This window comes from Betta splendens, chromosome 7 (genome assembly GCF_900634795.4).
Source record: "Betta splendens chromosome 7, fBetSpl5.4, whole genome shotgun sequence".
Lineage (NCBI taxonomy): Eukaryota > Metazoa > Chordata > Actinopteri > Anabantiformes > Osphronemidae > Betta > Betta splendens.
The window spans coordinates 3,504,484-3,530,671 of NC_040887.2; the positions used below are offsets into that span (position 1 = coordinate 3,504,484).

A 26,188-nucleotide genomic window follows, 5' to 3' on the forward strand; every position below is an offset into this window, starting at 1 on the left:
AAGTTGTGATTCCTCATTGGGGCTTCGCAGTATTTGTATAGTGTGTGTGCAGAGCCACTCTCTAAGGGGAAATTGTTAGCAAATGGGCTCCAACTGCTGGCCTTTTAGCTTTGCAAACACAACCTGAAGGCCTCTCCCCATGCCCCCCCCCCTCGCTCTCCCACCCACCCCACCACCAATCACCTGCCCAACAACCCCAAGGCTTCCCATCGCTCCCTCGGCTTCTCCCTCCCTTTCTTCCCCACTCTCCTTTTCTTCTATTTTGCTACCACTCACTTACATAGACATTTCCATACCTCTTCGTCATTCCCTCTCCCTCCTTTGCTGCGTCTCCGTCTTCGCACTCGGAGTCATTCCTGAGTGGGTAAATAGAGTAAATTGGGGCTGACCCCAGGGTTAGCAGGGGCCATGCTCTCTTTTCATGTCAAAGCCATCTGAAGGCTGATTGGTTGATTGCAGTGCTCTTTGCTTCCAAAAGGCTCCCTTGTGCTGCTGTAATTGCCCTATCATGTGCACACACACACACACACACACACACACACACACACACACACACACACACACACACACACACACACACACACACACACACATATTCTTAAAGCCAAATGACTTAATTGGTGTTAATTGCATAATGACAGTAGTGAATTGGACTGGGGTCATAGGTGACACAGGTTTGAGTGAGGGGGGGTGGGGGTGGAGGATGTTGACACGATGTGAGGGGAAGGCTGGCATTACGATTCTGTCCCAGCCTGCGTCTTGTTCTTTCTCCGTTCCAGTACTCAGCAGTCCTTGAACTGATTGCAGAATGTGGCCCATGGGGACGACACACACACACACACACACACACACACACACACACACACACAGAAAAAAACACAGACAAGCCTTTGTGATGCGGAGGGATGCTCAATAGACTTAACACAAGGATTCAATTTGGCTCAGTCAGCATCTGTCACTGTGTGTGAGCCTATATGTGTGTGCGTGTTTAACTCTAGGCCTGTTAGCATAGCAGAGTGTGGTTGTGTGTGACCAGCGGGGCAGCAGAATGGGCCCTATTGGTGAAAACGTTTAAGCCATCATCATTACAGAGAGCTGTTGGTTCAGAGGTGTGTTTAAGTGAAGGACGTAATTGGCCCGTCCTAGTGCTGTAATCTTCTCATATTCAATGAAAACAGCCCAAGCTATTGGCCATAATGGCCGTGTTTAAGGTGGGACCTTCCCATGTAAAACATATAGCGTCGTAGCGTGAGCAGCAGGGACAGAGGGCGGCGTGTAACGCAGAGGCGGTGCAGATCTATCTCCCGTCTCCATGCTGCACCGTGCATATTCATTTCCCTCTTATTCTGTTCCATGGAAATCATGTGACAGCACCGTGGACTGCGTGTGTATGTGTACGTGTAGTGCATGTGTACACGAATGCAGTTTGGATTGCGTGATTTCAAAACCAGAGCCTCCTCAAGTGGAAACAGCGCTGCGTCTGAGACCACCCCGGATTAAGTTCCCTTTGTGAAGATGATATTGTGTACATGCATGCATCTGTGTGCGTGTCTGGACCCTACTGCGATTACATGTGTCGGCCTGTGTGCACATACGCCTCAATCCCTCTGTGTGTGTGTGTGTGTGTGTGTGTGTGTGTGTGTGTGTGTGTGTGTGTGTGTGTGTGTGTGTGTGTGTGTGTGTGTGTGTGTGTGTGTGTGTGTGTGTGTGTGACTTGAATGTGCGTGTGTCCTTTGGAGTTCCAGAATCCCCATCCTGCTGTTTATGGGAGGGAGTGAAAAGTGATGGAAGGTATGGGGAGAGATGGGCCAGTGATGACATAGCCTTATGTTCACCCCCTCTGGATATGGCCCACTCTATATTAGATCTATTCATCATAAGGCTGCACTCCGGTCCCACATGCTTCCTATACCCTTCATAGATCGATGTCCACCGTACATGTGTTAGCCTCATCAGCGCTCTGCTCGTATAGTATATGTCACGCTCATGCTTAGAGCATGAATGCACTTCGTCATATCCACTGCATGCTTTGTGTGTGCATCTTGTATTGACTCCCTTTAAGTGGTTTCCGAGGCTCAGATGATAGATACGTTTTTCCTCTGTTATCCTTAGAAAGACATGGCCACAGGCTCATCACATCAAGACACAAAAAAGCTGTCACTGTTTTTTTGTTTTTGTTTCTGGGATCTCACATATGGGTGCGTGTGCGTGTGCATGTGTGCATGCCTCCGTGTGTGTTTAAGCTGTCACCTGCTCCCAGTGCTCTGCACAAACCTCTGCTTCTGAACGAGTCTTTGATCTTGTTGACAGGACAGACCTACAGTGTGAAATAGCTCTGGTTAGATTTACTCAATGAAAGAGCAGGAACTAACCACTGTTATTACAGCCATCTTTTCAAACATCACTCCGTGCTCTCTCTCTCTCTCTCTCTCTCTCTCTCTCTCTCATTCTTGCATTCTCCATTACATCTTGCACTTATGGTCTTTGCATTTTCTATAACATGCTTGTAACAAGTTAACAGAATTTATTCTTCAGCGAGATTCTCATTATTACAAGTGTTATTGTCATTATTACAATTATTTAGTATTTCATCTTAGGTGAATTAATAACACAGGGATTCTCCTTTAGCCTTGTTTTCATCCTAGAGGAGGGGCTTGTTGCTTGATTTGTTGCACGTATGTTTAACTAACGAGCATCTCAGTCTCTGCCTTTATAACGTTAGGCTGTTATTCCTTACAGGTGTTGGGGCGTGGCTGTCTGAGCTGTTTAACATGTGTCAGAGTCCAGGTGGGGAGAGACACAATGTAATTATCCCTGTGAAACACTATCCACGTAACAAAAACACTACACATGTGCGTAAGGCAGTTACAGGGGCCAATGCTAATTTATTGTGGTGAGGTGTAGTATGTGTGTGAGTGGGTCTATGCAGACCTGGGAGAAAAGCACCAGTGGGAGCGAATCCAGGAGACGTCTCTAGTGTCCATGTTCTGTAATAAACAACGGTTGTGATTCTGTCTGTTTAGTATGTAAAAGCACATCAATCCTCATTTTGACATCACAGAAGTCATTATTGTTATTTTTTAAAAATGTGCATATGCATCTGAGTCCTACCTGCTCGACCTTAGATGCTGTAGAATGTTATGGCAGCAGCACAGACGGCAGATGTTGTTTTGCAGATAATGGCCGGTCCAATCCTTGAAATCTGAATCTCTGCTACGCACATTTGCTGTCGCCCTGTTTGACATCTCTGAGGATCCCAAATCTGCTTTGTACACTACATTTCATGTCCAGTATCGGGTCGACTTTCCCCTCGCGAGCTAAGTGGACTGAGATGGCTGTCACCTGTCATTACGGCAAACTGGGCCAGAGACGCAGGGCACGCCAGTTAAAGCAAACTACTCAAAGATGTGGGGTAATGTGAGTGATGATTGAAAGTCACAGCCTGTGACCTGACAAAGCTCCTACTAAACATCAGCACATGACCTTGCTTGGGAGGCCTGAATTCTTTCAGCCTTAAGCCGATACTATTCCCAGCATTATCCAGACGAAAAGGACCGGGTTCACACACACACACACCGGACGCATGCATGCACACACACACACACATGCACACACACACACACGCACGCACGCACGCACGCACGCATGCATGCACGCACACACACACACACACACACGCACGCACGCACGCACACACACACACACACACACGCACGCACACACAGCAAGACTCACTGGAGTCTTCACACCACATACTGTACATACACATCATTTTCAATACTCATGTTAGTTATCCAAGTATATTGATATTGCACATCTGACATTTTAATAAATGCAGTGAGAACAGGTTTAGATTCCAGCTCCAGCTTCGCTCTCGTTTCTCCTTCGCCGTCCTATCCTGGAGGACAGCGCAGCACAACCTGTTGGCTCGCGGCGAAACTGAAGGCTAAGAGCGAGCATTGTCAGTGCGGATGGCTCTATCAGTGTTTGTTTAATGGATACAGTGTGTTTGAGCAATAAATATAACAGAAATATGAGTCACCGTGTCAAAACTAATGAGGATTATTTACTCTCTATCTGTGGCCAGAGCCAAACCTCTGTCACATTCTACGACGCTTATTTACGAGCCGCACTATCTCCCTTTAAGTTTCCCTGGTGGAGCTTTCCAGCGTCGTGCCGAGCGCTGCAAAAGGTTGTAAAGGGTTCAAGATGGCCGCGCAGCCGAGTGTCAGCGGTTCCAGTCAGAATTTACATGTTTAGGAGTTTCCAGCGCACCAGAGGTCTTTTATAGTTCAGAGGCATCTGGGAGTCGCAGAGGCTCAGATGTCCTAGGTGTTTTTCACGTGGGTGTTTGTAGACGCCCTGTAATGTCATCGCTTGTTTCCCTCCCTCTGTTTTACCTCCGTCCCTCATCCACTGCTTCCCTGAACCCTCACTACCAGCAGCGGGCCAATAATGTGGACCCATAGTCATCATGTGCTCCTTTCATTTCATGCCACTTCAGAAGAAGCACCGATCTTGCCTTTCGTACTCTGACCCGCTGGGTCACGCTGGGATCAGGGATCAGCAGCAGACCACCAGGCATCAGCAGATCCTCCTCTTTATCCACACAATATGCGCTGGTGTCCTGAGGCCACGCTGACCCCAGGAGCACAGACAGGCTGAGCCAACAACGCCGCTGATTCTTCCTGAGGCCGGACACTAAGCTCCGCTGCAGCTGTGCATCACATTGACTCCACTTGACATCCGCGTCAGCTTTATCAATTTGTCTTATGCTCTTAATGGACAGCTTTTATTTAAATTAATGAGGAGCAAAGATTTACAGTAGCTGAGTGAATAAAGGACCAAAGTGAATGTGTTGGTGGGTTGTCAAAGTGATCGATGAAGCGCTTAACACTCACGGGCTTAGATACACACACTGTATCGGTAAAGGTGAGTGTGTGTTTTCTCTCCAAGGCAGATTGGGATCTAAGGGATCACGTTTATTTGCTTATCTGCTCCAAGTGATCTTAAATGGATCTAATGGATCTAACATGACCAAAGCAGACCAAGCCGGACCGTTTTGAATCCCGAGCTCCAGCTTTTGTCTCCATGCCCTATTTATAGCAAACACACACACACACACACACACACACACACACACACTCAGCGCCGCACACTACGCTCATTACTTTTTATTATCACAGTAGCCAGGCATGGATTTATTAAAATGTTAAGAGTTGAAATGAAAAATAAAAAGAATGTCCTTCGGCCTGTTGTGCCGGTTGTATAAGGGCAAAGCAGTAAAGAGAGGGACGGGAGCTGGTGGCAATAGAGAACACATGGAGAAGTCGTGAGTCTGTGGGCAGTGGAAATGAGAGGAAAAGCTAGTTGGGTCATAAGTGACGGCTGATGCCTCGGTGGAATGAGTCTCATCTTGAGAAGACATCAAGAGCAGGGAGGAGCTGTCGCAGCATCCACCAATAATCCGGTATGAGTTAGCGCAGGGGTGTGCGTTAATAACACACACCGACACAAACACAGAAACACAATGAAGACGCGGTGGAGGAGAAACACGGGCCGTTTGTGCGAGGAGAGTTTTCTGGCTCTCGGTTCGATTTTTCCGCTTTTCCGGAATAAGGTCTTGACTCCAGCCCACGCTGTATCTCCTGCATGGAAACCAGACTCCCCTATAAAACACTGAGATGAATTGAATCAGAAATCAGCCTGGACGCGTCCTTGTCCCACATTTCGCTGCTTACTCATACAAAAAAGGCGCAGGTGAAAGGTTATTTTACTCTAATCTTGTTTTTGTAAATAGAGCGACTAGGTATGAATTTCAGAATGCTGGGTTAGAACTTCAAAGCAAAGCAGCCCCCACCTCAGAACACACACACACACACACACACACACACGCACACACACACACACACACACACACACACACACGCACACACACACACACACACACACACACACACACACACACACACACACACACACACACACACCCCACGGCGTCCATGGTCTCTCCCTTTACCTGCATGAGAGCGCGCCGCCGTTAGCTTCGGATCCGCTGCAGTTTCCAGAATGGGGGTGAGACCACTAGCGTGTCAGTCTGCATATGCCGCCTTATCGCACCATCAGGCTACCCTCAGATTCTCTTTCCAGATGGAGGTGAGATAGGGCCTCAGAGGCCCGGACCCCCGCAGACACTGAGCACACGGAGGCCTCCCCTGATCTCCTACCTGATGGAGGTGCTTTAATGTGGACTCGGGTTTCACCGTCTCCCCTGCCTGGCTGGACCCGAGCTCGCGTCAGGATGCAGGCGCTTTCAGGCCGCCGGGCCTGGGTTCTGCCGGACCACCACGTCTCCACTTTGATATTTAGCTACAGGTCAAGGCGCTGTTATAGGACACAGGCAACACGGGGTCCCCGCAGGATTCAGACGGTGGAAAACAGGTAGAGTGATTTGTGGACACAGCTCCTCAGTCACTCACGGTCAGACTCACGGTCAGAAAGGAAGGAAAGAAAACAAGAAATTCTGGGAAAAGACCGAGAAAGCTTCAAGGAATAAATGGGCGAGATTAGTCCGAGGACTTTTGAGTGCGAAGAGAGGCAAGATCAAGGGAGGGGGAGGAATTTGGGAGCAGACAGATAGAATTCCATGCACCTTTTATTCTCGTTGCGCAAACCTGCATGAACATTATGCATGTTTATGGACATAGTTTCTTCTCTGCCTCAGGCCTTTGAAGCGATAAATTAATATTTCAACATGTCCCACCAGCGGCGCGGCGGCTTCGCCCCCGTGGATTCGTGCGCGTTGGTGCTAACGCTCGGCTCTTTGTGGCGGTGAAGGATGTTGTGGCGTTTACCTGCGTACTGCATGGATTCCTCTCACACGCTTTGTACATGGGCACACCTTGGCTGGACTCGGGAAACTCACCCCCACTCCTCAGAGAGCCCTCCATCATTCCTCACAGGATTAGAGGCAGAAAAAAGAGAGAGAGGAAAAAAAGGGAGCGGGAGAGAGATTCAGCGAGGCATTGCCTTTACTTCTGTAGCCTCAGTCTTTTCTGTCATTAGACTGGAGGCAAGTTTTAGCCTTTTTACCGTCACACAGCGTCACAACAGGAGCGCGTGGAGGATGCACGCTGCCCTCTGTGGAGTTTTATGAATTCCATACATGACATAGTGTATTTTTACAGTCAACTCCACCTAGTGGTGTTTGTCCTGAACAGACTTGTGGCTGCGCTGAGGAGTGAACTAGGGGAACGTCACTCCAGCAGCTGTTCGTCTGCACCGGGTCCGTTCAGATGCTGCGGAAACGAGGATCGGTACCAACGGCTCCGGAGCCGAAGGTTCCTGTTCAGATAACAACTGGATCGGGGCTGTTGCTGCGGCACCGGTGGCGTGTGTTCGTAGGCCTCAGCGGCACCTCTTGGCCTGGCATCTGGGAGACTTGCTCACACTTGCTTTCACCCAGCATGTGTTTGCTCAGATGAAGGAAATTATGTAATTAGCCTGTGAGGGATTGTTTTCTTTCACCCCCCCCCCCTCTCTCTCTCTCTCTGCCTTTCCCCGTCTATCTCCCGCTCGCTCCCTCTTTTCTTTTGCGCCGTCTCTCTTCCCTTTTATTCCCACCACAGCCCGAGACGCTTCCAGTTTGATCCCAGCCACACCCCAGCTTACCCCCTTTATTAATCACCAGGCACCATTATAGGTAAGATCGTCATACGGAGCCACCGTCGCTGGTGAAGAGCAGCTTTGTTAGACATCAAAGGCAGCGCTGGAGAGGTGTAGGAGGGTGGAAATGGAAGCACTGGGTGTGCAGGGGGGTGCCACGAGCTGGGCTTGGGTTATGTGCTGGGAGATGGGTGCAGGGGTACACGTGGGCAGTCGGGGGGAGGAAAACCTGGCATTCTGCTCTCTAATTCCAGCCGGCCTGGAGGCCTGGAGCGCTAAGAAGGGCCTCACTGTTGCTCCCTGGATCAGCCAGGTATTGCTTACATAAAAAGCAAGTGAAAACAGCTGTAGGGATAATTAGCTTGATTCTCCATTACATGCCATGAGGGCCAATAACTAAAAAATGGAGTTTTGTTTGGGTTAGAGCTGCAGCCCCAACCAGGAGGAAGTTGTAAAAGTCAGGCAGAAAAAAAGAAAGCGAGGGGGGAGAGGAGGAGAAATGTGGGGAAGGTCTTGAAGCAATTGTTGCGACGTAGATGTTCTCGCGTGCTGGGACGACGCGGGTTCTGAAAGGCTCCGGTGTCGCCGTTTCACACAGCTTTTCGACTCAGTCGTAGCTCAGATCACTTCGCGCCTCAGAACGAGGCGGCGGCCGGGCGGCTGCGAAGCTTTGTACTGGCGATCGGGTTTAGGGGTGTTGAACACCACAGTGAGAGAACAGCACGGGGTAAAGAGCAGCTCAAGCGCTGGTGGTCCCAAAACTCTGCACGGATCCGTTTAACAGGCCTTTATATTAGTAGCACTTACAGACAAGAGCCTCAGCTGCTGGGAACCAGCTCTCAGGACCGAGGTGGATGCTCAGAACGGCACATTTTAGTTTACCTGGTCCTCTTACTGCACGTGGACTCATGCACGATGGTCAGCGTGACCTTATGAACTCCGTCTGAATAACACACGGTATCTGGCTCTGGAAATATGTGTTGCTTCAACCGAAGTCCGCTCCTGCAGCAAGCAATAATAAAATGTTGATAAGTCAATCATTTTCCTTCCCCAGTCCAGACACAGGCTACACCAGTATTAATATGAGAACGTGTTCACCCTGTCTGATCCCACCATCAAGCACAAGGAGTGGAGGAGGAGGAGGAGGAGGAGGAGGAGGGCTGCACGGGGAGTGGAGGACAGGAATGGCTGATTGAGCTTAAAGGGAGCTGATGGCCGCGCTCTGGGAGGCAGAGAGGGAAACTGGTTTGCCTCTGGAAGGAATGCACGGAAATAAAGGGTTTCATCCACACAACAAGCGCGCGCGGAGCAGGATGAGTGCGCGTCGGTGTGCGTGGGGGCTCAGATGCGCCTCCTCTGTGCTCGTCTTCTACACAAACGCAGGAACGCGGGGCTCGTGCCTCCCGGACGCAGGCGTCGCCCTGGGTTTGTGCAGTGAATGCATGTGTTGTGTGGCGGTGGGAGGTGTTGATAGAGAAGAAAGAGGAGCGCTCTTCAAACACATCCACAGGCAGGTCGCGCTCGCCATTATGACCCGCCCGGGGCCCGTATTTGTTGATTCTCCGGCCCCGAAATCATTAATTCAGGCGCAGACGACGGCGGCGTAACCTGAGATTGGCGTCCGCGTCCACGCGTCGCCACGGCGACCCAACGCACGCACGCCCCGCGTTGCATAACAAATGATGGCACTTTAATTGCGGCGCCTGTTTATTTACTCCGGCTTGTAATGGATGGTCCTTCTCCGCCCGGCGACCCATCGGAGTGGGACAGGAAGCAAACGTGGACACGCGCCGTCCACGGCGTCCACGCAGGCAGAGCCCTCGTCCCTGCATTGTGCCCGCTCTGAGTGACTGATGATAACGTCTTCGGTGATTGGTCGTTATTCTGGGGCCTGTTTGCTCAGCCAATGAGGCGCCCCCGACATGCCAGACATACATCATTGTGTTTTTTCCTACACAACCTGCCCCTCAGGAAAGACGTGAGCTGCTGCTGACTGCAGCGCGGCCTGAATCGCAGACACATTGCCATTTTTTTCTCCTTTTATTAATGAGCACTTGTGTTTGGGCTCGTGCCAGCAGCATTTAGAGGATTCTTAAGCAGCTCTGGAGACTCGCCGCACGGCCAGAGAGCGAGAATGCTCAAGCAATGAGGAAAAACAAAACCTGTGGCTAAATTTCCTATTGCCCATTAGCAGGCAATGTAATTTTATGATGTAATCGTTTAGGAGACAAGCGAAGGAATTAAAAACAACTTAGAATCCTTGGCGAGATGATGCATTTCCCCGCGTGGACGTTTCACATTTGTTTTTCATTCATTGTGGTCGACGTCTCATAGTGACTCCTTTTCCTGTGTGTGTGTTCCGCTCCACAGCTGCTCCGGACACCGAGACCTTCTCCAGCTCCGACTGCGACCGCAGACGGGCCCACGACCCACGCGTCCCCGTCAGCGGGGCCTCCGGACCCGTGGGAACCCACGCGCAGGGTCCAGGGCGCCGCCGTCTTCAGCGCCTTGTGGTTCAGTGTGTTCAGTCTGTAGGAGATGCTCCATGTCACTAGTGAAGGTTTGAGGCCGTTCGCGACCCGTCGAGGCTCAGACCAGTCGCCCGCTCTGCATTTCCCATGATGCCTCCACTGGGCTGGAAGCTTCATTTCTCCAGAGGTCTGGCTCTCCATCAGTCGCCAGTCGCTCCAGCGTGGTTGAGATGGGAACAGGGGAGCTCAGGAACTCATGCCAGTCCTCACCCGGTTTACTTTGGCGCAGGCGTGTTGACGTTCGCAGCTAAATATTAGACTTTTGTAAATATCACAACATGGACCTCAGAAATCCACAATCCGCAGAGACCTTCTGAAAGTACGTGCCAAAGGAGATGCCCCCGTCCGCTGAGAGGAATTACTGAAACACGGCCGCATCTGAATGGTTTTCCTCCCCAGCGAAGCCCCTAAATGACTCATTTGTCAGATCTCCCACAGTCTGCGCTGACGTGAAGGAGGAGAAAAAGGCTAATTCAGGCCTGAAGATGCCCAAGAAAAACAGTTTGAGTATCAGCTTCCACCTTCTCTCAGAAAAGGAGGAGCTCAATTAACAGGAAAGGAAACACCACTGACCTCAAATCAAGCAGATTACTGTAAGAACAATCTGTTTATGTATTTGTCCTTGCGTTTGATAATGAACCACTATCGTGTTCTGTTTGTTCTACCGCATCCAACACAGCTTCCAACGCTGCTCTCCGGCTTCGTTCGTCTGACGTGCGACGCGGCCGAGTCGCGTGTCGCTCTGTTTGTTCGTTGATCCTGGGAGTCTGAGTGTCTGATCTGTTTGTAATGAAGTGATTTGAGTTTAGTGTTTCCACTGCTTCGACATGAGTCGTTGATGATAATGTACAGTGCTCTTGTGTTTTCACGTAACTATTCACCCTCATTGAACACTGTATGTACAGTTTTTGTACTGTGTGTGTGTGTGTGTGTGTGTGTGTGTGTGTGTGTGTGTGTGTGTGTGTGTGTGTGTGTGTGTGTGTGTGTTTCTGCTGCTCTCACGATTGTAAAGGCTGTGAAGGTTTCGGGGGGGGGGGGGCCTTCCTCGACTCGTTCCACAGTAATTTTTCAGTGGTCAACTTGTCTCTGTTGTTTGAATAAAAAGTTGTTTTCACAAGACGCGTAACATGTGTTTCATCAGAGCAAACGCTAACGTGAGCACTGACAGTGTCGGCGTTACTGGTAAATTTGAGTGTAACAATGGGTATTTTCACAAGATTAGAGTTTCACCGCCACTAATGGCAGCAGCAACAACAGAGCCTCGCGCTGCACCAAGAAAGAATTCTTCCCAGTTTTCATGGTCTACCAGTTCCCTCTCTCTCATAAACTCGGCCAGATGTTGCCCAGTTTTCCTCCTCAGGGAACGTAGGGGTATCAAGGAGGGGAGGGTTGATAGAGGCGGGAGGGGTAGCGGGGCATGGTGTGTGTGTGTGTGTGTGGGGGGGGGCAGAAATGTGGCGGAGCATGTTCTAAGTGCTCTGTGACGCAGACGCAGCCTCTCCAGCATCCACTGCGGGGAACAAAACTCAAAGATCTGCTGGCATGTTGTGTTACGCTCAACTGTGCCACAGGTACATGGTGTCAGTCGTACAGATGTGAAGAATGTAAGTGGGAACAGTGTGTTTGTATGTTTTATTACTCATTTTTGGGGTTTCCATTCCCTCAAACATACTGTATAGACATTTACATTTAGTTTATTGGCTGTAATAGATTTTTTAAAATAAGGATTTAAATTATTACTTAATGTCTCCATTACATCGCTAAGAACTGGGACCTGTCTAATTCCTGAAAGCCACTATACTAAGTTGGTTTTCAGACCTTTATATTAGCGTGTCCTGTCCCCTCCTTCATCATCACCTAAGGCTAATCTTTACTATTAAGCTGTGGAACCTTTTTCATTTATTTTTAGCATTGTTTTAGTTTTTTTACCGACGTCCTATATCTGTTTCCTCAGTCTGAGTGAAACTCTGTCCATAACATGGCTTTCGCCCTTGAATACCTTCAGTGTGCGAAGGCTGAAAAATCTGAAGTGACACATGTGAAACTATTAAACACTTTGGCCTCTGACACTCAGCATCGAGTTAAGTGAGAAATATCGAACTGTAAGCCGACGGATTCCTGCAGGATGTTTTGAAATAATGTACCATAAAATAATAATTAGCCTACCGTAATGATGGTAATACTTTCAGACATTCAGTGATGAGAGCAGCCTGTATAAGCACACGATATGGACCTGCTTGTCTTGATTTTACTTAGTAATTCGATCCGCTGCCAGTGAAAAACCGAACTACTCTGGTATGGATAGGGTAATAGCCTCGGGTGCTTTATTCGTTTATTTTAGGTAATAGAGACGCTTGTTTTGTTACAGCCTGTTCCGCCCTCCTCTCTTTCCCTCGTTTCCCTCTCTCCACACAATTTTACCTACTCAAATTCCTCACTTCTTCAAAGTTGGCGACTGGAAGAAGAAGAAGGGGGAAAAAAACCAAGAGATTTGAGGAGAAACGCGAAGCGCATGCGCCGTCCGAAGGTTTTGCGTCGCGCATCCATGCCGCGGTGTGTTAGTTTGCGAGAGGAGGTGACTGCAGCAGGTGAGAGAGGAAAAGGGAGAGGGAAGACGAGCCGGCGACACTTTCCTGCGCCTCGACACGCACGGAAACACTTACGGTGTTGGGAAGACGCCGATTCGGAGGCACAGCGGAGCCGCGGTGCACGCGCCGGATCCGTGTGCGCTCGCCGAGCCGCACTTTTTGGAGGTAGTCCGCGCGGAACGTTTTTTTTTTTTTTTTTGGAGCGTACTGTTTGGAGTCAGTCACTTGTTGCAGTTGTTGTGTCGACCGTCGGATGACGTGCCGCTTTTACCCGTGAAGACCCTTTAATCCGAGCCGAGGAGTTGCCAGAGTCGTTTTATCCCCGCGCAGAATGGAAGGTAAATTGACGAGTCGTTTGTGGCGAGGAGCGCCGCGCGGATCGTTCCGCAGGTAAAACGAGCGATGCCCGGAGCGCGTGAGCGGCTGGATTAAAAGTTCTGAAGAACGTTCCTCTCGTTTAAAGGCGCGTTAGCGCTCCGATAGAGCCATTTTGCGTAGGGACCATAGAAGTAGGCCGCCTTCAATTACGAGACACTCGACTAAGTAGACGTTTCCGCCGGTGGCGTTCTGGGCTGCCGCAGATGGTTTTATTTGTTAATAGTCACCGCAAAGTCACGCACTGGTTCGCAGAAAGGAGCTGATCGTTTCCTTCCACCGTCTCTGGACATTTTTTGCACCCCGCTGTTTCCTATCAACCCTTTTAAGCTGCCTGGCGCAGGGAGCGCATTCACTAATTCCTGGGCGTCCCTGTTCAGCAACGCACTGAACTTGAAGAACTCTCCGCTTCAGAAGTTGACTTTCTTCACCCCGACCGAGCACTTTGGGAAAGACCCGGATAAAACCACCTAGACTGGTGTTCGCTGCAGAAGAGGAGCACATCTTAAATCCACCTGGCCCTGCACTGGGATTATTGGTTTGATATCATCTCAAAACAGTGGATTACAACTTCTAGCGGGCGGCGCTTTCTGGTGAGTAGCCTGCAAATGTCCTGGTTCGGTGTGTTTCACTTGGATCTTATGGATTATAACGATGTGGATTAAAGTTATTGACACACTTGAGGCGTAAATCACCCCCCCCCCCATGACTTTACAACAAATTGCCATATTCCAAAACTAAGCATCAAGTATTTCATAAAAAAGTTGTACAAAGATTTGGCTAATTAATGATTTTCTTTTCTATTGATAACAAACTAAAACTCAAGAAACCTCCTTTGTGCTGCTTCTAATCAAATCCTTGTACCTGGCTCCCTCTCCTGGATTGTCTAACCAACAGACAGACTCATGAATTTGCTATTGAAGTAAACATTAATTCTTTTTTTTGGTAGGTTATAGCGCAATTATAATTTATTTTAATTAATTAAATAATTACATTAAAATATTTTAATTAGCACCCAAAACGGCAAATTCATAATTTGGGAGCAACTGAACACGATCGCCTAAAAAGAACACTCGTGATTTAAAAGTCTTATTGTAGCTACATTGAATTCATTTTATCAATACATTATCATCAACATTTAAAACAGCTGTTTAAAATTAAATCAAGGGAGAAAAATAACCTCGATCTGACTAAAAGGAAATAACTGCGGGCATTTTAAAAGATCAACTTTCCTGATATTTGATGTATCGTTTAAAATTCTACTGCGTCGATCAGTGTTTTGATTTGTGATTTATCCTCTGAAGTCTTCAGTCACTTCTTGCCGCAGAAATATCCCGGGGTCGCGTTCGTCCGGTCAAGTCTATTAATAGCCTGCTTCACTCGGGTCAAACAGTTTCAAGGGGTCACGGAGCGCAGGAACGACGCGTTTATGCCGTGTGCAGAAGTTATTACACAATACAAGAAGTGTGAGCGGCTGCAGAAACAGAATAAAAATCTCTTAAAAATAAATAAATCCAAATTTTTTGTCTTTTTAAAGCGAGTTTTGCTGTTCTTTAGTCGGATTGGCTGTAACTCGGTTGTGAAACGTTAGATAAACACGCGCACCTGTGGCATCATGACAGTAAAAAATGCAGAATGAAGACGCGTCGCTTGGCAACCGTCAAATGGGATTACCCCCGATGACTTGCAATGAAAATATAAATTTCGTATTTTAATAATTTCTTAGGAAAAAGAACGAAAGAAACGAAGGGAAAATGTATTTTTAGCAAGTGAAACAATTCCACTTTTGTTGGTTTTAAATCCGTGTACAACTCTGCGGATTATTGGTTTAACGTATGTGGACGGGAGACCCGCGCGCAAACTGAAAGCACGTGCTCGCCTGCGCGTGTGCGCGCTGGGTAAATGATGGTGAACTTGGCCTTGGCGTTAATGAGTATTGGGCAGGTCCAAGTCTCCTCGACTCAGCCCTGGAAAATAACACAGCGTGACAAATTAGAGCTGCTCCCAGACCCAAAATTCACACACGGCCCAATTGGAGCGTTGGCACCACCTGTTCCACGCACAAATTCAAGGCTAATTATTTTACCAAATTCTCCGCCTGCATAGCAACAGACTGTGTCACCCACGCCACACGGTTGTCTGGACATAACATTTTATAATGGCTTCATTCCTTTGTAGTTTTCCTGAGCCATAGTAACGACGCCAGAGATCGCCTTCCGCTGATGTGACTCCTTACAGACAATTAAATGGTTGACGTATTAAATTTAAATTAGTTATATTTATGGACAAATTTACATATTTATATGCCTTACATATTTAAAACCTACATGTCTCACAGCAACAAAAAAGTTTTTTGTTTTTTTTATTCAGTGTGTTGAGAGGTCCTAACAAAATGTCTCTGTGTAACTATGGCAACATTTATTTTTCAGATTTGTCTAAAATAGTTTTTTCCCCACAGGTTTCTTTTGTTTATATACACCAACAAAATTTACAAAACTGCTTGATCCAGTACAATCAGGTCTGCCTGGCTAAAAATATCCAATGAAATTAAATTTGGTTAGCAATTGTTGGACAGTCTAGATGTAGTTGTATTTGAATAGCAAACGTAGTGTAAAATGCTTCACGGTGACTGGTCTCGGAGTCCAGTGATCACAGAGGAATGTGTGTAGCTGGGCTTTCACAGCCTCGTGCCTTCTCCAAGTGCGTGTCCACCGTTCTGATGTGACCTGCTGCCAAACGACTGCTCCGATCGCTCCTCACGCTGCACCTCAGGGCGCGCGGCTCCTCTCTGGGCGTCTGGACATGAACGTGGGAAGCTGCATTTCCACATATGTTGACGTCACCTATAAGGGCAGACTGACACGAACCCTCCTGTCATCCCTCAGGTCAGCGGCATCATGAACCTGGGTCTGGGCTGCGTGCGGCGGCAGGTCTGCTGGCCCTTCGGCAGCGTGTTGGACTCCAGACACTGTGTCTTCGCCCTCACACTCCTCACGCTTCTGATGCAGGTGGTGGTGGAGGCCAACTCTTGGTGGTATGTATTCATTTAGTGTGTGTGTGTGTGTGTGTGTGTGTGTGTGTGTGCCTCCTAATAATGTGCCAGAACCCTAGTCTGCCTAATTGTGTGTGACTTCGTTTGGGGCTGCATTCCAACACATGCATGGAGCTCATCGGACCCTTTCCCCCGTCTTATATGGTCACACTAAAATTACGAACATCACAGAAAACGTATAATGCTGGGGTTGAAGTCGGCGTCCAGATATGTGCGCACACGAACTCTGTGTATAGCTGCGTGTGTGTGTTTGTGTGCTGCTGTGGAGGAGTCTATATTTGAGCATCCTGCACTTAAACACACAGAAAACCTACAGTAAAATACTGTTTACCAGTCTCCATAGAAGCAGCGACGACGCGGCCGTAGCGTCTGCCCCCGGTTTGTTTTTGGATTATTACACTGGGTTCTGACTAACGGGAAAGTTTTCATGTGCTGCACTTCCACACGCAGATTAGTGAAACTGTGTGGCGTTGGCTTAAATGAAAATAAATTTAAAATGATTTGCTGTGGATTTCGGAAGAAAAACACAGCTTGACAACAGACGCACAAAGTGTGTGTGTGTGTGTGCGTGTGTGCGTGTGTGTGTGTGTGTGCGTGTCACTCAGTCACACAGGTGTGAATGATTTGGGGGGTGCGTGTGTGTGTATTCATGCGTGTGTGTGTGTCCCATACTAACGGCGTGTATATGCGTATTCATGCGTGTGTGTGTGTCCCATACTAACGGCGTGTATATGCGTATTCATGCGTGTGTGTGCGCGTGTGTGCATATTTGCGTGCGTGTGTGTCCTCTCCGTGTATCTGTGCGTTTGTCTGCGTTCCCTCTGCTTCCCTGAGTTCCCCCAGTGGATCAGGTTACACTGGGGGCTAATTGTCTCCCTCTCGGGCTCAGGGATGGGCTGTTCTAATTGTCCTGTGGCCTGGAACCAGATGCTCAAACTAGTGTTGTTCTCTCTCCGCCTCTGCTGTGTTTGGTTCTCTCTCTTTTGAGTCTGATCCAGTTGCTTTTTTTCCCCAAACAAAACTAAATGATGCTCCAGATGAAATTTTAGTCTTAAAGCCACATTATGAACTGTGCTTTAGTGCAGTTTATGACATGTGTCTCAGCATTTCAGAGGCAAATATCAGATTTTTAATCCACTACATTCATTTAATGGCTTCGGGTGCACTTCACACGTTTAGAGTAGTAAAAGAAAATAAAGTATAATCAGACGAGTTGATTGGCTCCTGATGTAAACTCCACCATCCACTCAGCCGCGTCAAGTAATAGAAATCTGGATCGCTCTGTGCGTACAGTACGATTATCAGAACAGCATGTAGAGCTGTTAAAATAAACTGGGCCTTTTCCAGCTGCAGCGCGAGGCTTCCGATCCCAATAATTCCAGAGTCGCTGATAGTGAAATGAGGCCGTCTTTCTTTTTGACACTTTCTAGTTTTACTGCACCTTTAGTTGAGTCCTATTTTGAATAGGATGTGTTTTTCTACACTGTGGAACCGCTATTTTTAGCTAAGTAAAGGTTCTGAGTAGTTCTTCCACCGCTGCACAGTATTCACAGCTGAGAGTCGTCTGCTCATGAGCTGCTCTGAGGAAACATTCAGGAAAAAGTAAATAGTCACAGTCCGTTTTTCCTGCAGCATGTGCTCAGTCAGAACCGTGACCGTCTGAGGCCGTTGTTTCCAGCCTGAACCGGGGACTGGACCGCACGACCGCTCACACTGAAGTCTGAGGGTTTCGCAAACTGTCTAACAAGAAAGAAGAAAAATGAGATTCCTGACACACACATCATTGTTTATGCTCTCTGGCTTCTCTGACGTCTTTGTTTTTGTAAAATACTTAATGTATTACCATCATATCCTTCTGAAATATCATAAGCAAAACAATCTTAGGAGGAAACATCGCTTTTGGATTGAAGCTCAAAGGTGCAGCCTCCGATAAGGCTTCGTAGGAACTGCTTCATTTTAAGGAGTAAGGATTGAAATGGTTTAGTGTGATTGATTCTGACCCTCCTTCACCACCTGTGCCATTTCAGTGATTATCAGCTCCATCCATGAGACGGAGACACCAGTCAAATGACAAGTACTCAGTGTGAATGCGCTCTTGTGCTCCGCAGGTCTCTGGCCATGAACCCGCTGCTGATCCCGGAGGCCTACATCATCGGGGCGCAGCCTCTGTGCAGCCAGCTGGTCGGCCTCTCGCAGGGCCAGAAGAAGCTGTGCCAGCTCTACCAGGACCACATGCAGTACATCGGCGAGGGCGCCAAGACGGGCATCCGGGAGTGCCAGTACCAGTTCAGACACCGGCGCTGGAACTGCAGCACGGTGGACAACTCCTCCGTGTTCGGACGAGTTATGCAGATAGGTGAGAAACGGGTGAAGTGAGCGGCGCCCGCAGGTTCCGACACCCGGGTGACGGTCGATGCATCGCGCACGGTCACCTGCGGCAGCCGAGCTATAAATCCCACCTTTTTTATGAATTTGGCAGCGTTCAGACTTTGTGCAAACAGTTTCAGAGAGGCATTAACTCAACTGTATAATCACTTCGGAGGCTGCGGGACGCGTTGCAGTTGAACGGCACTTCTCGTCATGCAGAGAAGTGTTTCTGGTATTTAAACTAGGCTCGCAGATGTTTCACAACCCGGCGGACGTCCACTGGAACCAGCGTTTACACCAAAGCGAGCAGCGCTGTTTAGAATCCTTACATCCAGTGTCTTTGTTTATTTTTGCCTCCCCTCTGACGGTGTGTGTGTGTGTGTGTGTGTGTGTGTGTGTGTGTGTGTGTGTGTGTGTGTGTGTGTGTGTGTGTGTGTGTGTGTGTGTGTGTGTGTGTGTGTGTGTGTGTGTGTGTGTGTGTGTGTGTGTGTGTGTGTGTGTGTGTGTGTGTGTGTGTGTGTACGCTATGAGGCTGGTGATTCTCAGCAGCTGTGTGAAGGAATAGTTGGTTGGTGAGGTTGCTGGATAAATCACATGTGGCTTTGGCCGGCTAAACCAGCTTCTGACATGGAGCAGGAAGGAGGCAGAGACTGTGCTGTTTCCCTGATGAATGGGATATGACCTAACACACACACACACACACACACACACACACACTGCTGCCCTGTATTTACAAGGAATGGGAGTGCAGTGAGTGTATGCACCGATACATCACATTGTCAGAGATCCCACTACTTCTTAAAAGTGATCCGTCCCCGCTCTCGTATTATTTAACGTGGTTTGTTTAATTTTCTTTGGACGCCTGCCTTCGCTGCAGGGGCTAATGTAAAGGTGGTTTACCGTTTATTGATCATAACTCCCCAGATGAATTACAGTGAAGATATACAACGCCAGTGTTACAGCAGGCTTCGCTGCACAGAGGCTAAATCTGAGCAGGTCCTGTCGTTTCCCGGCTCCTTAGATTCTCTTCCTCTTTACTAATGCTACAGAAAGGTTCTTCATCACGTTGCTACTTTTTAAATGTTTTAAATTTTGAAAAACGTGTGCATATATCACCCACCGTAGTCATTTTGCACACAAAGACTTTCTGTTTGGCCAGATTGAGGAAAATCCGTCTCTAAGGTTTCTGCGTCCGCCCAAATGCAATTAATGGAACAAATGGTGAATAAAATTTCTGCTATGGTGCTCACGGTTTTAAAAACAACATTTAATAGGCTCAGCAGCGAGTCGTCATTCCAGAAATAATGTTCCCATTACTCTGGGTAATGCACAGATCGGGCTGTCAGCGGTTTCTGGGTGACTAGAACATTTTTGGTTTAAAAGAGTGGTTCCACTGAGAAGTCGTCACTTGGACGTCTGCGCACGATCATCTTATTTCTGGAACTGCTGCAGGCTGTCTGAAGGTGCTTTGGATTTAATTACACGAGGAACAAAATACAAAACGTGATTTGGTTTGATGGAAGTTCATTTTTAATTTTGTGAGCACATGCTTCGGTTCGCCCACTCCACAGATCCGTCTTCATAGAAACTTCAGCAGCCATTCTCAGTCATCCTCACTCCCTCCCTCCCCCCTCCTCCCCCGCCGCCGCTCCCCTCTCAGACCTCTCTGGGCCGAGTAAACATATCCTCCCTTACTCTATGCATGTGGATCTGAAACCCTGCTTTTCTGTCTGCTGCCGGGCTTTGGACCCTTTGGGTGATTTGGATCTGAGCTCCAGGGGGTGCGTGTCCGCTCCCCTGCATCTCAGGGTGGGGGACAGGAGGAGGACATTCTCCTCATCAGGCTGGATTAAATCTCATCATCTCAACATCTCTTTATTCATTTTTGAAGGCTCCTTTTCTATTTGAACGTATCTGTTCAGTCGTCTTTTCGTAGCGCTCCCTCATTTGTGCGTCTGTTATTGTCATCAGTGTGGGTTTATGAAGGGTGCATTTGTGTTTTGTAGCAGCCTTCGGTGTCGGCACGCAGCTTCGGTCGATCGTCTGTACATTCTCCTCGTCCCGGTTTCCTTCTCCAGTCTGCGGCTCTGGGCGGTATTTTATGCCTAACGTCCCCAAACTGTGTGTTCAGTAAGGAAACAGCGGGAGTTGCTGAGCAGCGGCTCCAGAACTGCTGCTTCGACTGATTGACGTTAAAAGAGACAGCGTCACTTCTAATTTGAGACGGCAGCTTGTTGGGAAAGCGCTCTGTCACTGGAGGGCACTGTCTTCTCTCTGGCTGAAGCCCAGCAACAGCAAAGCAGAATCACTGTCATGTCCTCATGTTGATGAGGAGCCTGCAGCACTTGGCTGGAATGCTCTGGAATTCTTAAGTGCACGGTGAATGCTGTCATTTCATAACACTGTGTGAATTCTGAAAGCAAAATGACAGTGATTCATTTTCAGTGCGGAGGAAATTCACATACAGTCTGTAAAATGGGAGCAGCCAGAAAATGATTGGAATCCCGTCTCATTGACTCCGATGTGACGTGTGGCTCTTCCCTGTGCGTGTCTGTGTGTGTGCGTGTCTGTGTGTGCGCAGGCAGCCGCGAGACGGCGTTCACGTACGCCATCAGCGCCGCGGGCGTGGTCAACGCCGTGAGCCGCGCCTGCAGGGAGGGGGAGCTGTCCAGCTGCGGCTGCAGCCGGGCGGCGCGGCCCAAGGACCTGCCCCGGGACTGGCTGTGGGGCGGCTGCGGGGACAACCTCAACTACGGCTACAGGTTCTCCAAGGAGTTCGTGGACGCCCGCGAGCGCGAGAAGAGCTACCCCAAAGTATCGTACGAGAGCTCCAGGCTGCTGATGAACCTTCACAACAACGAGGCTGGACGGAGGGTGAGTGAATATACGTGAAGGAGCTGCCGTCGTAATCGGGTCAGGATGAAGCGGAGGCCTAAGAACAGAACAGAGCAGCTGCTTTGGACCTGGCACGGTCCGGGTCAGTCACGTAGGTCTGGCTGATCATCTGCGTAGCAGCTCTGTCTGCTCTCGCCTCCTGAGGCTTTGATCTGTGGGGAGATGGAGTCATTGGAAGCAGCTTGGGGCTGCTTTTCTTTTCCAAACATCTTGAAACCACCTCAGACTAAATACGCTGCCAAAGATCTGTTGCCAGGCTGTTCTCTTTCAAGTTGGACAAATGAGTGGACAACATCTTATTCAATGCGCCATTAGAGACACTGACAGGATCATTTGGGCTTTTATGGCGAACTAACGAGATCGATGAGATCATGAGCAGCATACTGTGCAAATATTTATGTAAAGCCAACAAATTAAAAATGCTACGCATGCATGATGTTCAGCCGCGGGTTGTTCCTCACGCCTCCTTCTCGCTCCTTCCCGCTCAGGCCGTGTCCGAACTGGCCCACGTCTCCTGCAAGTGCCACGGGGTCTCGGGCTCCTGCAGCCTGAAGACCTGCTGGTTGCAGCTGGCCGACTTCCGCAAGGTGGGCGACGCGCTGAAGGAGAAGTACGACAGCGCCGCCTCCATGAAGCTCAACGCGCGCGGGAAGCTGGTGCAGGTGCACAACAAGTTCAACCCGCCCACCAGCCACGACCTGGTCTACATCGAGTCCAGCCCGGACTACTGCCTGAGGAACCAGAGCACGGGCTCGCTGGGCACGGTGGGCCGCCTGTGCAACAAGACCTCGGAGGGCATGGACGGCTGCGAGCTTATGTGCTGCGGCCGCGGCTACGACCAGTACAAGGCCCAGATCGTGGAGCGCTGCCACTGCAAGTTCCACTGGTGCTGCTACGTCAAGTGCAAGCGCTGCACCAAAATCGTGGACCAGTTCGTCTGCAAGTGAGGAGCGGCGAGCGGCCCGTGTGATATTCATGAGCAGCGGCGTGGAACACAGCGCGAGAATGGAAGAAAGAAACTATATAAATTATATTTATAGAGTTAAACAATTATGCCGTTGCGAGACTGACTCTTTGTTTTTATTTTTTATTCAAAAAAATCGTATGTCTTCAGAAACTGAGAGTATCGTGAAATATTTATTTTGAGATTATGTTTTATTTTGGCCAAGTCAACACCAGCCAATGTAATCCCCTCAAGTGCCTGAGAATGGCTGGAAACCTTCCACAGTCCACGTGTGCCCCCCCCCCCCCCCCCCTTTTTTCTTTTTTTATTTAAAAAAACATCACTTTTCTTGTCAAATGGGTCACGTTGATTGCAGGATTGGGCTGTACCTCCCGTTTCCTACCTCGAGTAGAGTTTGATGTCCGTGGCGAAGCTGTCCAGCGCGACGCCCCGGTCCGTGGCCGCCGGGAGGGGAGCACCTGTCTGCTGCGGCGCCGGTGTGATTTCACGGGCCCGCTCCCAAACCGGACCTTTGCGTCCCCCCACCACCCCCCTCCCCCCCGGAGTCGACCCGTGCTCATCGCCTTAAATGCCAGGAACGCGGCTGGTCGACGGGCCCGTGGAGGAGGGCGGTTCCAGAACCACGACCCGCGGGCCCAGCGCCGCCCGGGTGCTGCACCGAGCCCACCACCACATGCACTTTGGTACTGAGGCGTCCACCGCCCTGTATGTGTCTGACCGGCTGTTTGCTCTGTTCCTTTTTCCACGGTGTGTCAACAAATATATCAACATTATAGCCTGAATTCCTTTCCATATTAATTCCAGATTATCATCATTTAACATTATTTTACAATACTTAACACGGTTTGAATATATATGGGCAGTGTTGTGGTTACAATGGTGAAATATCCATGCTCTGTGTATATAGTATGTATATCCAGCCAATCAGTAAACTGTATTTATTTCCTGTAGCCAGATCCTCCTTAAAGCAGCGCCATCACAGATCAGTACGTAGGCAGACGTCAGATTCTGAAGTCACTGTGTAAACCTGTCACCTTTGTTCATCACTATGTGCCTGTTCACTGTTTTTGTAAAGGGAAATGCACCTTATTGTTCCAGAACACGAGTTCCTGTCACAGATGTTCAGTTTTACTGTCGCACACACACACATCTACGCGTCACAGGTGCTCAGTCGTTTCCTACACCACTCAGCCGACCGCTCACGTCCCTGTGATGATTCTCCATAGACCAACCTATTTCTATAAGTCCAATTATGTATATTTATAAGCTTCTCCATGAATTTGAGGTTTGTGTAAACTGTTCTATAGCTGATATTTTGGTACTTTTTGCAAATTGGCTCAGTGCTCTACTTTGTTTCAATAAATATCAAATGTAATACAAGCAGAGAAGAGTTTTTCTCACTATTTATTTGGTACTCGTGCAAATGCAATAATGTGTATATATGTTTATTCAGCAGCCTTTTTTAAACAGCGTGTGCTTCAATAGAGATTTAATCAGAGATGCTATAAAATAAGCTGTTTTCCTGTTTAGTGACAAAGTCAACCGTGCATTGGCTTGTAGCCGTTTTAGAACCAGGTGTCTGTTTATTAGTGGGATGTTTGAGAATAAATGTCCTCTCAACAATCCAGCAACCGTGAGATTCCATTCATCCAATGGAATGATGAATCGCCTTGCGTTGGGAGAATGCTGTAGGTAAAGTAGGATTTTCAGTTTGTGAGAACGGATCTGTCTGGAGGACGATGGAGGAGATGCAGAGAAGGTTGATGAGAATCGGGTTATAGTCTGATGAGAAGGAGCACGGAGAACTCCCAGGACCAACGCTCCTGACACCAAATAAGCTTTTCCTTTAGCAACACAACACTAAGTGACCCTGATGCTGTACTGATACTGTACTGAGCATTTTTGACACTTTTGACATATTATACCATGACACCTTTTTATGAAGTTTTTCAACACACTATACTTTGACCCTTTTGTGAGGACATACTATATTATGACGTACAGTATTTTTCACCACTTGACCCCTTTTAATGTCCTATTATACTATAAGCCTTCTTTTTTTGTAAGCCTTCTTTATGACATACTATACAGTACCATGACACCTTTTTTCCACCACAGCATACTATGACCCTTTTATGGCCACATACTGCACGGTTCTTTGATATTTTTTTCCATCTTATGGCAATTTTGAGGACATGCTATAATATGACATTTTTATCACCACCGCTAAGCTACACTGTTTTATGACCCTTTTTTCCTCTACGTACTATACTATAACATTTTTTTAACCACATACTGTGTTATGACCTCTTTTTCACCACATACTATACTATGACATTTTTTACTACATACTATGCTATGACCCTTTTTTGAGGACACAGTATACTATGACTCTTTTCCATTTTTTCTGTGACCCTTTTTTGAAGACATATACTATAATTCTTTTTTACTATGACTTTTTTGACCCTTTTTTTACCACATACTATACAGTACTATAGTATGAAAGTTTTGACAATATACTACACTATGAATTTTTTTTTTTTTACTATATTATGACACCTTTTTTCCACCACATAGTATATACTGTGACCGCCTTTTTTACTATTTTCAAATTCTTTTCACCATACGTACTGTATGATACTATTGCAATTTTGACAACATGCTATACTATAACCCTTTTTGGAAGATTATGACTATCACCACCTCTTATACTATGACATTTTGTCACCTCACACTATGACCATTTTTTAGGACATACTATACTATGACATTTTTCATGCTATAATCATAGTATAACACTACTCTTTTTCCTTTATACCATACTACTTTATACTACTTTTTAAAAGACATATTATACTATATATTTTTACAACTATACAATTACATTTTTTCACCATGTATGATTCAGTTTTTCATCAGATACTATAAAAACATTTTTTTCATGACACCGTGACAATTAACTAAACTTTTTTTTTTCACCACGAACAGTTTTATGACTTTTTTCACTACATACTATACAATGGCATTTTTCCATCATATACTATATAGTGGCCATTTTTTGACTATATACAATATTATACTATAGCATTCTCTTTCACCACACACAGTTGTATGACCTTTTTGTCACCCTTTACTGTACTATACTATGATTTTTTACCCCACATACTATACACCTTCTACCACATAGTATACTATTAGGCTTTTATGATGACCCCTTTTTGATTCAAACAAAGGGTCATACAGTACTATAGTATGACATTTTTGTGGTCAAAAAATGTTATAAAATACAGTAGCATGTCCTCAAAAAGGGTTGTCAAACAAGGGTCATAGTACAGTATAGTATATGATGAACAGTTACTGTATAGCACTGTGTCGTCAAAAACATGCTTTGTTAAAGTATGTTATCAAAAAACATGCCTTAGTATAGTATATTGTTAAAACATGTCTTACAGTATGTTGACATAAAACATGGTTTGTTATAGTATCCTGTCAACAAATTTTCTATATGTCATATTTAAAGAAATACCTCTTAGTATATTATGTTAATAAAAATATGCCTTATTAAAGTTTGTTTTGAAAAACATTACTTAGTACAGTACTGTATGAAAAAAGAACTGGTTCACTGATGTTAGTACAACCCCAGGGGCCCACTTTAGTGTAATCCACCAAGGCTTAGCAGACTGACAGAATCACTCAGCTCCCTGTGGGCCAGAGCTACTCGCACACACATCAGCACCACGACCAGAGAAGA

The 26,188-nt window shown here is 47.4% G+C and overlaps 2 protein-coding genes across 2 annotated transcripts in view; both read left to right on the top strand.

Annotated features, from left to right (window-relative positions):
* Positions 1-11,313, top strand: part of LOC114858680 (ERC protein 2-like) — a 91,892-nt gene extending 80,579 nt beyond the window's left edge. Inside the window, exon 20 of the mRNA XM_041071483.2 lies at positions 10,036-11,313. The gene's annotated coding sequence lies outside the window, so the exon portion shown is untranslated. The remainder of the gene's footprint in view (positions 1-10,035) is intronic.
* Positions 11,314-12,675: 1,362 nt separating this feature from the next.
* Positions 12,676-23,817, top strand: wnt5a (wingless-type MMTV integration site family, member 5a). The gene is made up of 5 exons (XM_029156970.3): positions 12,676-13,752; positions 16,045-16,193; positions 18,320-18,567; positions 21,160-21,452; positions 21,962-23,817. The coding sequence occupies exons 2-5, from the start codon at positions 16,057-16,059 to the stop codon at positions 22,418-22,420; spliced, it is 1,137 nt and encodes a 378-aa protein (XP_029012803.1). The 5' UTR covers positions 12,676-13,752; positions 16,045-16,056; the 3' UTR covers positions 22,421-23,817.
* Positions 23,818-26,188: the final 2,371 nt, after the last annotated feature.

Excerpts from the sequence above, each read along its gene's own strand:
- wnt5a (XM_029156970.3), top strand. The coding sequence starts at position 16,057 with ATGAACCTGGGTCTGGGCTGCGTGCGGCGGCAGGTCTGCTGGCCCTTC. Across the intron at positions 18,568-21,159 it reads CGGACGAGTTATGCAGATAG|GCAGCCGCGAGACGGCGTTC; the intron begins GTGAGAAACGGG and ends GTGTGTGCGCAG. Across the intron at positions 21,453-21,961 it reads ACAACGAGGCTGGACGGAGG|GCCGTGTCCGAACTGGCCCA; the intron begins GTGAGTGAATAT and ends CTTCCCGCTCAG.